The sequence below is a fragment of the Cyprinus carpio genome, chromosome A19 (genome assembly GCF_018340385.1).
Source record: "Cyprinus carpio isolate SPL01 chromosome A19, ASM1834038v1, whole genome shotgun sequence".
NCBI lineage: Eukaryota > Metazoa > Chordata > Actinopteri > Cypriniformes > Cyprinidae > Cyprinus > Cyprinus carpio.
In genome coordinates, this window is record NC_056590.1 from 6167059 (window position 1) to 6183011 (window position 15953).

Here is a 15953-nt window from a genome sequence, read left to right on the forward strand (position 1 = left end):
TGTGTGTGTGTGTATATATATATATATATATATATATATATATATATATATATACACACATGTATATATATATATATATATATATATATATATATATATATATACACATGTATATATATATATATATGTATATATATATATATATATATGTGTGTGTGTGTGTGTGTATAATGTTTGCTTTTGCATGAGGCACTACTGATAGTAGTCCAGTATAAAGTCAAAAATCAGTGTCATATCAGCCATAAACAAGAAATTAATTAAATGAACAATATGGACACTTTTGTCTCTTAATCTGAACTTTTGCATGCTGCTGCTCTTATTGTTCATGCTTTAGGCCAACTATGCAGTGTTTCTCAGAGGTCCTGCTGTTTTCATGATGTCGGGATGTGCCAAACCATTTCAAACATAAAGCCAGTGTAGTATTAAAGCGTTTTGGAGTGAATCCAGATCACTTCCTCTTTTGAAATCCCTTCAGGTGTCTGACGGCCCGGGATCAGACTGGTCATGTTTTTCTCTCCTCGTTTACATGCTGTGACTCTCGACATGCAGAGCGCAGGTGAAGTGTCTATTGATTAGTGGAGTTCCTGCATTAATGCGTGTTAGTGTCGCAGTCGATTGACTCGTTGTAAGAGTACAGTTCCTGTCCTCCCAAAGCTCAGGGTCATGTGTGCATGTGATCCATTAGCTAAACGAACAAGACAAGACATCCTCCAGTTCAATCGCAAAGCGCCAGGACACAAGGAGAAAACTTTCCCTTTAGAGGTAGGGAAATAATAATAATAATAATAATAATAATAAACATGCCACTACAATATAATTTCACAAAAACATGCCACTACAATATAATTTCATACCTACATTTTATCAGCCACCAGATCTCTACTGAGATGAGTCACTGCAAAACCATTAGCTACTTACAAGTGTGGCATATAATCTACACGCTCTGTCAGCATGCGTGATGTGTAACATGAACACAATATCATGAACCACATAGCCCTTGAGTCAATTTTAGTCACCGTTTGTTTGCAAACGAGCATAGTTTCATGTTTGATTAGCCTACATGTTTCCTATTGGAGCAAGAAATGAAGATGGGACTTAAGAGCTCATGGCCTATAAACTTAGTTTATGTAGCATGAGCCATTATTTGCTTCTGTTAGTTACAGTAAGTGGTATTTATAATGTTTGGGAGCGACATTCTTAATCTTGATTAATGATTATTATCAATATTTTTGGTATGTTTTCCAAAAAAAAAAAAAAAAAAAAAAAACTAAATTTGAAATGTGCAACACTAGAGTTGTTTTGGTCATCTTCCGGGAGCACGCAGACATTGCAGACAGCATATCCACCTTATTTTACATAATATTTACGTGAATGTGCGAGACTTCCGGTTTATTTGCTGCTACAACGTGCTGTAAACATTGAAACTGTTTGTGCTACAAACCAGTGTGTTTATGATTATGATAATAAATTAAAATAATATGATAGCAAATACCAGTTTGCAATATCAAGCACCATAACGGACTGTTTTAGACAGATGAAATAACTGGAAGCGAAGACACCGGAAGTCCCGCACATTCACGTTACAAATGGCGCACCGGCTACAAAAGTCACCCAACAAAAATAGGGTGACTTAAAAGCCAACAGGCATGGACTGAAAGACACTAAATTAAGAAAATATCCTCAAGAAAAGACTGTTTTCAATTTAAGTGCCACACTTTTGTCTTGTAAGACTCATTAGATCAAAGTAAGAAACCGCCGTGAACGCGAGTCAGCAGCAGCAGCGAGGCCCGCGCGCCCGCGCAGATGCTCGTCACCGGCAGGAGTTCGTACACGCTGCGCGCCGCGGATCGCGGTGATCCGGTCTGGGAATCGCTGACACGGGTGATGAAGGAGCACAGAACATTTTTAGCCCCGCTACCCCCATCAGTACCCCGCCCGGGGCAGATGATCTCAGCGCCATCAGGAGCTCAGCATCATTAGAAGGTGTTAATTGGAGTTAGTCGGAGTCTTCGCTTTCTGTCAAGAAGTCTGACAACAGAATTCATTAGACTTAAAAATACCGGGGCATTGAAATGAATTCAAGAGGGATTCGCTGATGAGGAAGGATTGTGAGCTGACAGACGGAACAGAGCTCCGAGAGGGTCCAATTCTCATTAAAAATGCCAAATATGGGCCCAACCTCGTGCATCTTGCTTAGAAAGTTTATCAGCACGACCAGCATCTCATATTTCATACATTCACACTCTCATTGAGCTTCTTCCGAAAAATACAGCAGGAAGGAAATCAATTGCCTCATCAATTAAGAAAATGTAATGTGTCAGAACTGTATCAGGTCTTTAAAGATAGTTCTGCCTTTAGATCACCTACGCTTTTAAAAAAATAAAGTCTCCAAAACAACATAAAGCACACATTTTAATAAGCTCCTGATGTTTAATTATTAGTTCTTTAGGTTTATGGGTTCCTGAAAAGCACATAAATGCTTAAAAAAAATTGAATGATTTTGAACATGCATTTTCTGTAAAGCTGCTTTGAAACGATGTGTTGTGAAAGGCGCTATAGGCCTACAAATAAATTTGAATTGAATTTGAATATTTTGAGCAACACAGATGCGTTATAGGACGAAGTGTTGAATGCATTGGACGTACAATTCGTGCGGTTACAGTACAGAAGCAGCTCTAAATGTGTTCAGCAGGGGGTTGAAAAGGAAAATGTATTTGTGTCACTTTCATTTAAAGCGCAGAAAATAGTGGCATAAAACACGAAGAGAGCAAATGAGGAACTACAGTGACTTCCTCTGTCACATTCACCCAGAAATGCGTTTCGTGTGATCCGAAATAACTCCGGGAAAAGCTGCTGAATGTATAGGCGACAAACTCCTGCTCACCAGAACGCGTTCAAAATAAAGAAATGCGACACGCAGGCGTTCAAATAAAGACAACGGTGCGTTTGTGGTTGATCTGCAGAACGCGATCCATCATGATGATTTTGGAGAAGCCGAAACAAAACGAACAGAATCTCTAAGAATAATTAGACTACACGGTTGTTCAGTGTAACATTTAAAAATAATAATTCTGTTGACATTTAAGATTTAGAATATTAGCCTATACTGCATCAAAATTAAAAACATTCTAAAAATAAAACTGATCTTTGGTTTATTGCACACATTTTGGATTATTCTTAAATGGGAAATATTAGTTATATTTCAAAATCAATTTTTTTTTTTTTGCCTGTGTGCTTTACAAACGTTTCGCTCATTGCCGCGCAAAACATCTGTTGGTTTATTAAAATATTACGTGTTCATGTTGTGAACTGAACGTGGAGTACAGTATTAAACAAATTAAGGAATTTCATTGTAATAGTTTTCCTAATTAACAGGCTCATGAATAAGTCTAGTTTCAAATTAGATTCTCCTTAAAGAAATACACATAAGAAATAAAAACTACATATTTAAAAATGAAGATAGAAGTGTTCAATATTGCAGTGCAAATAAAGACAAAGAAAGTATGAAAAGCACATTTTATTTCACCTTTCATAACAGTGCCATGAGAACATTTGTACAAGATACATCACAATCTAAAGTGCACAAATACTGTACAACAGAGGGATCTTAAATAAAAGGAAAATCACATCGGGCTTCATAGAAAAATATGATTAAAAAGAATTAAGGGCATGCTATAAAAAGAATCAAAAGTAAAAACCTCATTAAAATGAAGTGTATTTCACAAATGAGCCAAAAAATGAACAAGCACAACCGGGGGCACGAAAGCTTTGGCACTTGCAGATTAAAAGATTAAAAACACAACATGGGCAGATCACTTCAAACAAAATAAAGAGAGAGAAAGAGAGAGAATCAACCCGAATAAGCAGTTCTTAAGGGCTCGTGTAGAAGGCGTAATAACCCATGGCTTTATGGCTCTCTTTATTGTATTCCTCAGAGCTCAAGTCCTCACACTTTATAGTGGGCGAAGCGTCTGTACTGGAACCACCGGGTGAAATGCGCCGCCTCTTACACACCATTGAGTATCCGCTGGTGTCCCCCGAGTCTACGGCCTTCAGCACCGGCGGGGCCTCCATCCAGGGGCCGGTGCTGCCAGACGTGGGGGCCCCCGTGGAGCTCTCGTCCTGCAGCTTGTCTTTAGAGGACAGCAGGTCATCGGTGTACGCCGGAGGGCTCGGTCGAGGAGACCAGGGCAGGCCGGTGGTCATCTTCCTCGGATATGAACTCCTGCTGCTCCAGCCGGCCGCCATGGAAGCGAAGGCTGACTCGGGGTAGTAGCTGAGCGCATGCGGACTCTGGAGCGGAAGTGGCTTGATGCCGTATGGCAGGAGGCTGGAGGCTGAGTACTCGCTGTCATAGGACAGGTCCAGTTTGCTGGACGCCCCACTTTGCTGGACGAACCAGCGCTGAGCCGAAGCCGAGCCTGCAGCAGAGTCTTCGCTCTGAGGAGAAAGCAGGCCGTTGGTCTGTGGCACGGCACGCTCGCTGGCGTAGAAGCGGTGGTTTTGCGGCAGGTTGTTTACAAACTGGTCTTGGAAGAAGGGCTGCATTGCATAGCGGGCGCCGGGGACAATCTGGTGCGACCGCGGAGAATCAGTAGGAGAGGGCGTCAGTCTGTCGCTCTCTGGAGCCGTGTACATCCTGAGAGAGAAGCGGCAGAGAAAGACAGAGGCTGTTAGAAGTTTGTCTTATTGCTCTAAAGTAACGCTTTCTGATCAGTTGCCTAAAATATGATGCCTTGTGCAATATCAATCAATGCACAGTGGAAAAAAAATGGTGCAGAAATTATATTCACTTCGAAATTGCTAGTACATTTCACAATCAATTACAAAGAAACAGCAACACTGAATTAAATGAGAAATTTTGAAATAGAAAGACATAGTATTTTTATTTTGTGAAAATGTTCTGCAATAATCTGTTTTATTTACAAAAATGATTAAAAAATATATTTTTTACAAGTGTAGCTAAAGATCTAAACAGAAGGAAAATTTAAAATGTATTACAAATATAAAATTGTGTGTGTGTACACACACACATATGCATATATATAACATTAGTTAACTGCATTAGTTAACAAACTAACAATGAAAAATACTTAAGCATTTATTTTTTCATAATTTAATATTCAGTAATACATAACTGAAATTAAAAGTTAAATCTGTTAATATTATTTAACAAACCTAAAGCTAACATGAACTAACAATGGTTAGTTGTATTTTTATTCATGCACAATTTTAGTTAATGCATTAACTATGTTAACTAATGGGACCTTATTATAAAGTGTTATCATATAAATGTCATAAATACAATCCCAGTTTACCCGTTTTCACCCTTCATACTACAGAATTTTATAAACATTGCATTGTAGCATAAATGCATAGAAAATGAAAGTGGATTCAAAGTTTGAAAACCTTTCTTTTAAATGATACAAAAATGTTCAATTCTGTATAATTCAAAAGAAAGATTTTCAGACTCTAAATGTAAAATCTGCAGCTTGAGAGTTAAGTGTGCATAAAATAAAGGGACTGACAAAAGGAAGGCCCATATATTTTGAAGGGGTTTCATAATGTGCTCTTTGTCACTTTTTGTAGTATGAAATGCACTTACGAATCATAATTGTCTCTGAAGCCTTTTGCAAAGGGGTTGTGGTCGATCTTGAGCTGTGTGATCTGCAATTAAACAAACACCAGGAGTTCAGAAGCAGAGCAAAATGCAGAAGTGGCTGCAGGGAGCTGCGGCTGGGTTTCTGCTTACATCGGTGTTCTGGTAAGCCGTTACAGCGATGAACTGGTTTTCAGGGAAAGTGAAGGTTTGTGTTTTAGCTTCGTTGCTCATGTCCTCCACACCATCCTCTGTCACCTCCACGATGTGCAGCCGAGGCTGGTATTTATGCAGGGACTGCAGGACGATCATCTATTTGAACACACACACAAACAGACGGCATCAGTGTTGTCGCAGAGTTCATGGCCAGTGCTTGCAGTTAGAAATACAGAGGTGTCAAAGCCACACTGAAGACCTCTGAGATCACTGGAAGTTTCTACACGCACACAGACTCGTCTTTATCTTTATTTTTAAATGCACCAGATGCATCAGTTATTTGCAACATGAACTAAAATATCAGACAGTAAATTATTAAGATTCGAAGGTTCTGCTTTTACGTTCATATTTGGTCTTAAAGACAGTATACTTCATGCCTAAGTTTATTAAAATAAATTACTTATAATTATTTATATAATTATTTTTTTTTTTTTTTTTCTCGAGTGTTTTTTTTTTAGTGTATTATGGTTTTTTAAAATACATGTCTTTATAATAGTTTCCATCCACATTTCCTAAATCTAACATGGTAACTTGTACATTAAAACAGTGAATACCGCTCTACTTGTTGAGCAGAATTTTAATGTTATTTGTTTACCTGAGTATTGTTGTTATTTGCGCCCTTGTTGTTGGTTAGCTTCAGTTTTCCGAATGATATTTCTTGTCTCATCCAGTGTGCTCCAGTGTTTGGTGATTCTGGGTGAACATAAACCTTGTTTCCTACAGAAAAACAAAGAATTTTGATGTTTTGTTTGGTAGTAAATTATTAGTTTGTCTAAACATATGGATAAAAAGCATTCCAAAAAGCAACAGTGAACTTTAGCGGTTAAAAAATAAAAAATAAAAATAAAAAAATTCTCCATTATGAAAACCATGTATCGTGACTAAGACCGATTTGTTTTGAATAATTCTAATACATATAGCAGAATAACACGTCCACCCCCGCGTGTTCTCAAGTGTCATCACTGCAAATCGCTCACGTTAAATGTGAAACTTGTTTCATTGCAAAATACACTCATTTTTAAACGAAATGACACGTTAAACAGTGGAAAAAATGATCAAGTTGAAATAAAACAATCGCGCGCATTCAGAAACATATTTTTTGGAAATTGTAACATCATATTTTAATTTTAAAATGCCTTGTAAATTATTTTAAGAAATTCGTTAATTTCCATGCGTTTCCATTACATTATACCAGGAAAGATTTTATATATTTAACCAATTCTTTTATCAACACAACATCGAATGAAAATTAAAATCCCACTCAAAAAAAAAAAAAAACTAAACAAAATCTATTTTATCTTTTCGTTTTATTTGATTATAAAGTATAGGCTATATTAATTTAATTAAATTTAATAATAATATAGTATTTTATAGAACAAAAACATCGGTCATGTTTAACTGAAGATATAACTGGTTGTCATGATGCTTAAATAATTTTCACATCATCTCGGTTTTTTTTTTTTTTTTTTCTCACCTTGCATGTTGTTGTCCGCTTTCCCGCAGGTGACCCATTTTCCGCCCTGAAATCTCCAGTGGTTAGGATCGGCCAGAACAACCTCCACAAACACGTTATAATGCGCCGTCAGGTTCAGTCCGGTGATATTAAAACTCAGAAAAGGGAACATTCGCCTGCGAATATGATGGTTAATAAAACACGAATTAGAACGGATTCGGGTTCATTTTATCATCCTGCGAAAATTAATTCGTTATTCAAACCAGGCGTATAATTTTATTAAATTGTAATTCACATATTTTATGTTTAGGAAACAATTTTAAAGCATGCATTTATGTTCTAAATTGCTATTTTTATTTTATTTTTAAAGCAAAACTAGTGAAACAGTCAAGTTTTCATTCTTACCTGCCCTGTTTGGTGATGATCATCTCGGTCTGATGGCGGTGGAATTTGAGCCACAGCGGTCTGTTACACAGGTAAACCTGCGCCCTCGCCGCGGAGCCCGAACCCGGGATGGGCATCGAGCTCAAACTGGAGCCCGGTCCGGGGTAGGACGGGTACAGGCACCCGGGACCCTGTCCAAACTGATAGCCGCTTCCAAACTGACTGCGACTGGCGCACACGGCGGAGGAGAACCCCGCGGGCGGAAGAACCGAGCCGTAATGCAGAGACGACGAATACCTGGACCCGTTCGAGCCGCTGTACACCGACCCGGTCTGGCCTCCGTACGGAAAGAGAGAGCACGGGTTGGTGACGTCGGAACTCGGTTGGGTCGAGGATATAAAATAGCGATCAGTGCCAAGCTCGTCGATGTTGTAACGGCGGGCGCTGGACAGCTCATCATCTCCACCGATCACCGGAGAACTTTTCCGCGCGTCCGGTGCGGCGGCCGCCGCTGCTGCTTTAGTCCCGGTGAAGCTCTCTCTGTCAGTCTCATCCATCAGCGCGCTCCCACCGCTCAAAAACTTCTTAGCCCCGGAGCTCTGCTCGGTTTCAGTCCGGTCCATGTCCTGAAAGTCTATCTGCGTTGACCCCGGGCTGTTGTTGGTGCTCTCTGAGGACGACGACAGGTTATAGAAGGTCTTGGGTAAGTTTACAGATGCGCCAGGGAGGATGCTTTCTAACTGCATTCTTCAGTGTACTGACACGGGGATGAGGATCAATGAAAATCAGGTGGAGATCAATAAGCAGATCACACCAGGACGCGGATCCGTGCGCCCCGCAGCTTGACCTCTGAAGCGACACCTCCGGATTTTCAACTGTAATCTGTGAGTGACAGAATTGTTTGAGAGAGTTTATATATGATCCAGCTCGAGGGGGCGGGGCCTGGGCAATTCGTGCGTTCTGAATGTTTTCTCATTGGCTCGGAGGCCTTCGTTTTAACTCTACTATTATTTAAAACGCATGCATTTTTTGTTCTTTTTTAATATTAGCCAGGGCTTCTATTTTTATTGACATAAAATGTATCCTTGGTAGAAAAGTAGGCCTACTGTCATTAACAATAAAGTCTATATTGAATTGGAATGCCTACAATATGTAGTTTTGACTAAAACTTTCTATTAACAGAACATTTCAAAATTCGTTTCCAGCCAATTAATGAGTGTTAATTTGAGACTGACATTGAACCCACAGAGGAACTTGACACCATTTTAGAAGCACCGAAAACAAAACAATTAACGAGTCCTCCAGGCTGACCTGAGAACGGTTTTACTTGGCAACCCAAATAATTAACAAACGATTAACGGGGAAACCAAACTCACCACAGACAGACAGGACCGCCATGTCTTGAGTTCGTCGTGTGGCAGGGGTTAAAGTTGAACCTTCTCCGGCTCAGTGTGTTTGGGGTAAATCACGCTGCACCTGCACGCGCCCAGACGCTTTTCTCTTCTTGTCAGCGCAAAAAACTCGACCAACAGCGTAAGTTCTCTCTACTGTTGACAGCGAGTAAGCATTCGAATATTATGTGAGATTTTAACGTGCAATTACCCAATGCATTTCCCCTAAACAAAAGTGTTGTTTATTTATACATTTAAGTGCCTAATCTACGTGTTCTAATGTGTATTTCTATTGTGAACTCTGTTTCAGCGTCTACATGATCCGGGTGTTATATTGTTTGTTTTTGTTTTGAACTTTCAGGAGGTGAGTGTGGCGTGAGGCGCGCTCGTGCGTCACCTGAGGGGGTTCTAAAAAAAAAAAAACACCATGCGCCTTTAATAATAACAATAATTAAAATATACCCCGGTTTTAAAATAAATATATTTATTTTTAGTTAAAGCAAATAAAAATAGTCATGTTTATTTTTATGTATGTATTCTCTTTAGAATTAAAATTAATAAACAACATGTTAGCTAATTGAAAATAGGCGTAACTTTTTTTTTTTTTTTCATAATTCCTAAATAACTAATAATCAAAAATTGCTTTGAGCTACTGAATAAAGTCTTTATTTCTAGATTACTCATATTTGTTTATTAAATACTGTGTATTTATTAGGCTTTTATATGTATAAAGCGAAACATTTGTGCTCGAAATAAGCAGGTTGTATTTATCCAAACGTCTGGACGATTCAAACAATATCCGAACACATTTTCAAAACGAGAAAAAAAAAAAAAAAAAAAAAAAAACACACGCAGGTCAACAGATGGAAAAACAATTGAGCCCCAGTTCACCATAAGGTAATATCTGATTGTCTTTATCATCAGGCGGTGGTAATAAAAAAGAGAGGGGCGGGGGCAAATCCCACCCGGCTCAACCCCTTTCCAAGCTCAGGGAAACCGGCCAATTATTTTTCCGTGTGAAGGAACCGGTGATAGTGAAGGAAGAGACAGCCGGGCGGATAGACACCGCCTTATTAAAACCCTTCTGTACCACAAATATGATAAAAGAGAGAGAGAGAGGGGTGGACAGACAGACAGGCCACAAAAACGCTCCTCGAAGTTTGCGAGATGCGATATACGGAACCACGCTGACCGGGTGGCGATAATGGTCGGTTACCCGGAAAGGGTCACCCGCTCAGCGCGAGAGCTCTTTAATGAAAAACCCCACCGGGTGTCCTCATCAAACCCATCCGCTGACTCTCTTTAGCTCGTCATTGTAATTAAAATTCCTTGATGACAGTCACGGGCCTGATGACAAATTAAAGAGAGTCTGTTATACATTTAATAAGTCACGGGTTTTGATTATATTACTCGCGAAAACCCCTATCATGCATTAACCTATTCACACTTGAAATTACATTTCTGTTTGGCCCATTTGACCTCTTTCTATTTGCTTTGAGTGATAACATGATTTGACCTGCTGCTGCTTCTCTCACACATTATTCCTAAAATCAACAACATCTGCAGCTTCCATCTTTAAATCCTGCTCAATCATTATCAATGTAATAAAAAAACCAAAGTTGGATTCGGACTTGTTGTATCAGCTCAGTCGGTGTGTCTAAATTATGAGATCAAATCCTGAAATCATCTCAACTGATAGTATGAGAAGGTGTGATGTAAAGACGATCCACACAAAGCACCTGAGAAACACACACACACACACACACACACACACACACACACACACACACACACACACACACACACACTACATATACATATATATAATCTCAGGCAGGAATGATTATGCGTTCTCACCTGACAGATCCTGGGTCCCAAGTGCCTTGTAGTTTTTAAGGTGTGAGATTCACAAGGATTAGCTCCCAGCTAAGAGGAATATTGAGATGAGAACGACTTCTCTGTGCAGAATACAGAATTCTGCTTTCTACAGAATAAATTCGCTTTTAGACTGTCAGTCATATACTCTTAAAAGTAAAGGTTCTATATTGGCATCAATATGGTTCCACGAAGAACCTTTGGAACCTTTCCATTCCACCAAAGGTTCTTTAGATGATTCAAATGTTCTTCACATTCAGAAAAAAATGGTTTATTAAAGAACGGTTCAGTGAAAGATTCTTTGGGGAACCAAAACCATAATTGGTTCTTCTGCGCTCTTAAAAATAAAGGTTCTTTATTGGCATCAATAGTTCCACGAAGAACCTCTAACATTTACATTTGACAAAAGGTTCTTTATAGTGGAAAAAAAGGATTCTTTGGATTATTGGATTCATGAAAAATGGTTCTTGTAATAACTCTTCACTGTAAGGTTCTTTGTGGAACCCAGAATGGTTCTTCCATGGCATCGCTGTGAAACCCCCATTTGGAACCTTTATTTTTAAGTGTATCCATGCAATTAAAAGAGATCAAATAAAGAGTTAAATTAAGGTTTGTAACAGTTTCAAAAGTAAAGATTCTTTATTGCCGTCTATGTGGTTCCATGACAGATCTTTAACATCCATGGAATCTTTTCCATTCCTCGAGATTCTTTAGAGTGGAAAAGGTTTTTTAGATTATCAGATGTTCTTCACTCTAAAATATAAAGGTTCCAAAAGGGGGTTTTCGCAGTGATGTCATTTTTGGAACCTTTCCGTGAACAGTTCTAAAAAGAACCATTTATTTACTTAGAACATTTTATTAATTTAAAAAACAATTTTCCACTTTAAAAAAAAAAAAAACCTATATTTTTTGGAATGGAAGTTAAAGGTTCTTCATGGAACCACAGATGCCAATAAAGGACCTTTATTCTTCACACTACACTATTAAAAACGAAGGTTCCCGAATGCAGTTTTTGCAGTTATTCAATTTTTGGAACCTTTAAGTGAACAGTGTGTGTGAAGAACATTTTAATAATCCAAAGAAGCTTTTGTGGAATGCAAAGGTTCCATGCACGTTAAAGGTTCTTCATGGACCATAGAAGACAATAAAGAAGCTTAACTCTTCTGTTTCTGGTTCTTCTGTTGAAAAGATCCTTTTGGATCCTTTATTTTTTTTTTAAGTACAAGAGTTGCTTTAGTTTATTGCTTTGTATATTTAGGCCAAAAATATGTGTGCACATTATCCGTGTGCAGATGTGTGTTATGAGCAGGGAATATGTGTGTATATGTGTGTTTGCATGTGTGCAATCTAGAGATGTGTGAAGAATTTGGGGAAAAGGGGCTAAAAATCTGTGAAAAGACAGAGAGGGGGGCTGGAACTCAGCTGGAAACTGATTGGCTGCCAGCCTGAGGAGGAAATAAGAATCTGCTGTCCTCTCCGGTCTGGGACCTCGGTGACCAGGCGCAAGATGTCTGCCACGGCCCCCGAGGGCCCCGCGGTGTCCCCTCAACACTCCTCTGCCTCTGAAAGCGTCTTTCTCATTTTATTATTGACTTGAAACGCCACCCAGTCTTTATTTCCCTTGCTCAGTTTCTCTTCATCCTGAGCGCACAGGAGAGAGTCGGGCGTAAGGCTGCGGGTGAATCAGGGTCACTCTAAATCAATACTGTGCTTTTAGAAGGGACAGATACATAAGGGACGGTTATAGTCTTAAATGTTCTTTTATAACTCTCAGAGGCTTTGAGAGGGGTGACGGTGGAGTTGGGATCCTGACTCATTTTTAAGCACACAACTGTGAGTATTTTCATTGTGGTTCACAGTCACAGTGATTTCACTCGGATAAATGTAAATTAGTGTAGACTATAATGCACATTTATAGTCCTCTCGGATGTGTACATGACAAATGAACAATATCCTAAAGTACATTGTAAACCTTGTTTTCGTAGGTGCTGTATAGATCAAGCTTATTATTAGTGGCATGAACACATTTATTTCTTAAATACGTGAGAGCATCGTAGTAAACTTCACAGTTTGTGCTACAGACCTTAATGGAACCTCATAACATGCCTATTTTTTAAAGAAAAATTCAAATACACGCCATTGCAATTTAATTGCAATTTAAAGCATGTAATTATTTAATTTAAACTCATTGTAAAGTAGTTTATTGGCACAATAATGTGTGTCTATACATTCAATATTCCCAAAGTATTATACACAAAACAAGTAATGACAAGAAAAAGAAGCATTCAGTAAAACAATAGCAATAAAATAAGTGCTAAGTAATGAATAAAATAAGATAAATATAATATATGATTTTAAATGTATATATGATACTACCTCATAACATGCCCATTTTTTGAGTAGAGGTGTAGTAGTACTTTTCTAAGTGATTAGAATGATGATTTTTACTTGGTAGATTATAAAAACGGTGAAAAACCTTGCATATGCATGCATTTTTAATAGAAAATGAAATAAATAATATTTATAACAAAAAAATATTACGTGCTATTAAAGTGACGCCGTGTACAGTGGTCTCCCCGGTAGCAGGAGTGACAATCACCGTGCACGCGTTCGCGCCCTTTGACCTGTCATGTCACGCCGCTGCGTGCAGACCTGACGTGACAGCGGTGTATCAGCGCGTGCCTTGCGGTGGCGTCGCCGCGCGCTAAATGTCCTAGGCGTGTATCATACCGCGGCTCCGTTACTGAGGTCAGATGACAGACTGGAAATACATTTACCCTCAAACGCTGTCAACACCTCGTTAGACCCGAAGAACAGAACAGGCCATTTACAGTCTCAGGATGAGGCCTAATCGATAAAATATTTAAATTCAGTTCAAATTATTTTATTGGCATGATTGTGTTTACATATAAATTGTCAAAATGCTATACCACAAAGCAAGTAATGAAAAGAAAAAGAAACATGCAATATAAAAAATTACAATTAAATAGTATTAAAATAAGGTGCTAAATAAGTAATGAAGAAAAAGTATGTTTATATCTTATCTCATAACATGCTTATTTTTCAGTAGAGGTGTGCTATTAATTTTCTAAATGTATAGACTTGTTTTTCTTGGTAGAGGATAAAAAAGGCTTGCATTTGAATTGCTAATTAAATTATCATTATTATTATTTTTTTAAATGCTATTGTTTGCTGTTATAGTGCAGAAGGTTTTTTTTTATCATATTTAATATAAAACAAAATGTAATGATGTTTAAAGGTTTTATCATTTTAATTTAAAGAATCCTGACTGACTGAAATTTTAATTAGTGAGTCATCACTAGTGTTATTCTAGTATAATATACTATTATAGTTTTTGTTAATATTTTGAATTAGATTTTTAGATTAAATTTTCTGCCTTCATTGTTTTAATCATTTGGTCATTTTTTTAAGTGTCTGAAGTTTTTATTCATTTTTATTTATTAGTTTTAGTTTTAGTTTTAGTTATTTTAGTACTTCAAGTTGAATTAAACCAAAATGAGAAATTTTGCCTTGGCAGCTGTAGCATTTTATATATAGTTGAAGTTGAATACATTTTTAAATACTTAATTGTATTTCTATTGTATTTTTTTTTTAGCATTTCTTTAGTTTTAGTTAACTAGAATAACCCTGGTCATTACATTAGTTCCATTCATTAATGTTGTATTTTACTGTGATATTTCACAGTTGGCCGCACAAAACTCTATAAAATGAACAGTAAAAGTGCAGGTCTTTCAGTTCAGTTCAGAAAGTATGGATTGGTTTTTGAAGCACGTATCAGTCTCTCATCGCTCCACCGAACCTCAAGACTCCCAGAGAACCAAACAATGTTGAATTATGGTGCATACGCATATATTCATTTCAACTGAGCCCAAAGTTTACGTTTTCTCGTAAACCTGCTCCCGTTCTGACCCGTTCACCATGTACCGTGTCCACCCATAAAAGCCTAGTGACCCCCGGCAGCCAGAGGTCAGGGGCCGGCCATCAGAGGGAAGGAAGTCCCGCCATATCATTGTCAGAGTCCATCAGAGGTGGACGCACATGAAAGCGGCGCATTCCTGCTTTATGATGCGATCGGTGCGAGATTCATGAACGCCGTCGACAGGATTAACGCCGTACGTCTCATTAGAGGATCCTGGTGCTGAGAGCCACGGCAGGAGGCCAGCTGAGAAACGTCTGCGCTCCCGTCTGCTTTCACCTGCGCTTGTCTGCGCTCTCATCTGTGTTATGGGGATTTATTTGCACATGAAGGACACACAGGCCCGTGGCATCTGCTTACAGTCGCTCTTTAAAGAGATGGATGGCAGTGCTTTCCTTGAGTATCGGATGCCTGTTTGCTGTCAGAGCTTTTTGGGTGAATATTCAGTAATGTTAAGTGACCCTTAAATGTTCCTCGACTTCATGTAAAACAAACCCCAAACAAATCAATGCTGAAAGGGAGAGTTCACCTAGAAATATGAGTTCTGTCGTCATTTACTCACTACAAACATGCATGAGCTGCTTCTGCGCAACTCAAAAGAAGATGCAGTGAAAGTCAATCCAAAGTTGGATTTTAGTCCAGCTGATCTGTTTTGTCCTTTTCATACTTAACTATATGTTTAAAGATGCAATACTAAGATTGAATTCGTATTCAAGTTAGTAAATGATGACAAAACACAGTTTTTGGCTGGTTTATTCCTGATTTATGTTATGATTGGCCATTTTACTTATAGCTAAGTATGCAAAGGACAAAACTGGGTGAAAAGAAGATAAATTGAAGTTTGTTTGGAGTAAATGTGGATAGATTCTGCCAAAACACACCATAAAATATATGTGCACCATATCTTTTGAAGCCACACAACAGTCTTGCATGAGAAACATCGTAAATAATGACAGAATTGTCATTTTTGGGTGAGCTAACCCAAGGCTTTCCAAAATAAATAGAGAAATTTGGTGTTGCTGTTTGATTTGGTGTGGGGAATTGCTTTATATTTCTGAATTCCTGCTGTGTGAGTCTCTCTAAGATGGCAGAAACAAT

General features: G+C 38.3%; 1 protein-coding gene across 1 annotated transcript; it reads right to left on the minus strand.

The window, feature by feature from the left end:
• Window positions 1-3502: 3502 nt before the first annotated feature.
• On the minus strand, window positions 3503-9207 carry LOC109057899 (eomesodermin-like). The gene is made up of 7 exons (XM_019075124.2): window positions 9029-9207; window positions 7674-8534; window positions 7290-7444; window positions 6411-6532; window positions 5753-5911; window positions 5606-5667; window positions 3503-4639 (listed from the first exon to the last, which is right to left on the minus strand). The coding sequence occupies exons 2-7, from the start codon at window positions 8396-8398 to the stop codon at window positions 3871-3873; spliced, it is 1992 nt and encodes a 663-aa protein (XP_018930669.1). The 5' UTR covers window positions 8399-8534; window positions 9029-9207; the 3' UTR covers window positions 3503-3870.
• Between the last annotated feature and the right edge of the window lie 6746 nt (window positions 9208-15953).

Bases quoted from the DNA above. Each gene is read 5' to 3' on its own strand.
- LOC109057899 (XM_019075124.2), bottom strand. From the start codon at position 8,398: ATGCAGTTAGAAAGCATCCTCCCTGGCGCATCTGTAAACTTACCCAAG. The intron at 5,668-5,752 runs GTAAGCAGAAAC...GTTTAATTGCAG, and splicing joins CGGCTTACCAGAACACCGAT to ATCACACAGCTCAAGATCGA. The intron at 4,640-5,605 runs GTAAGTGCATTT...CTTCTCTCTCAG, and splicing joins TTCAGAGACAATTATGATTC to GATGTACACGGCTCCAGAGA.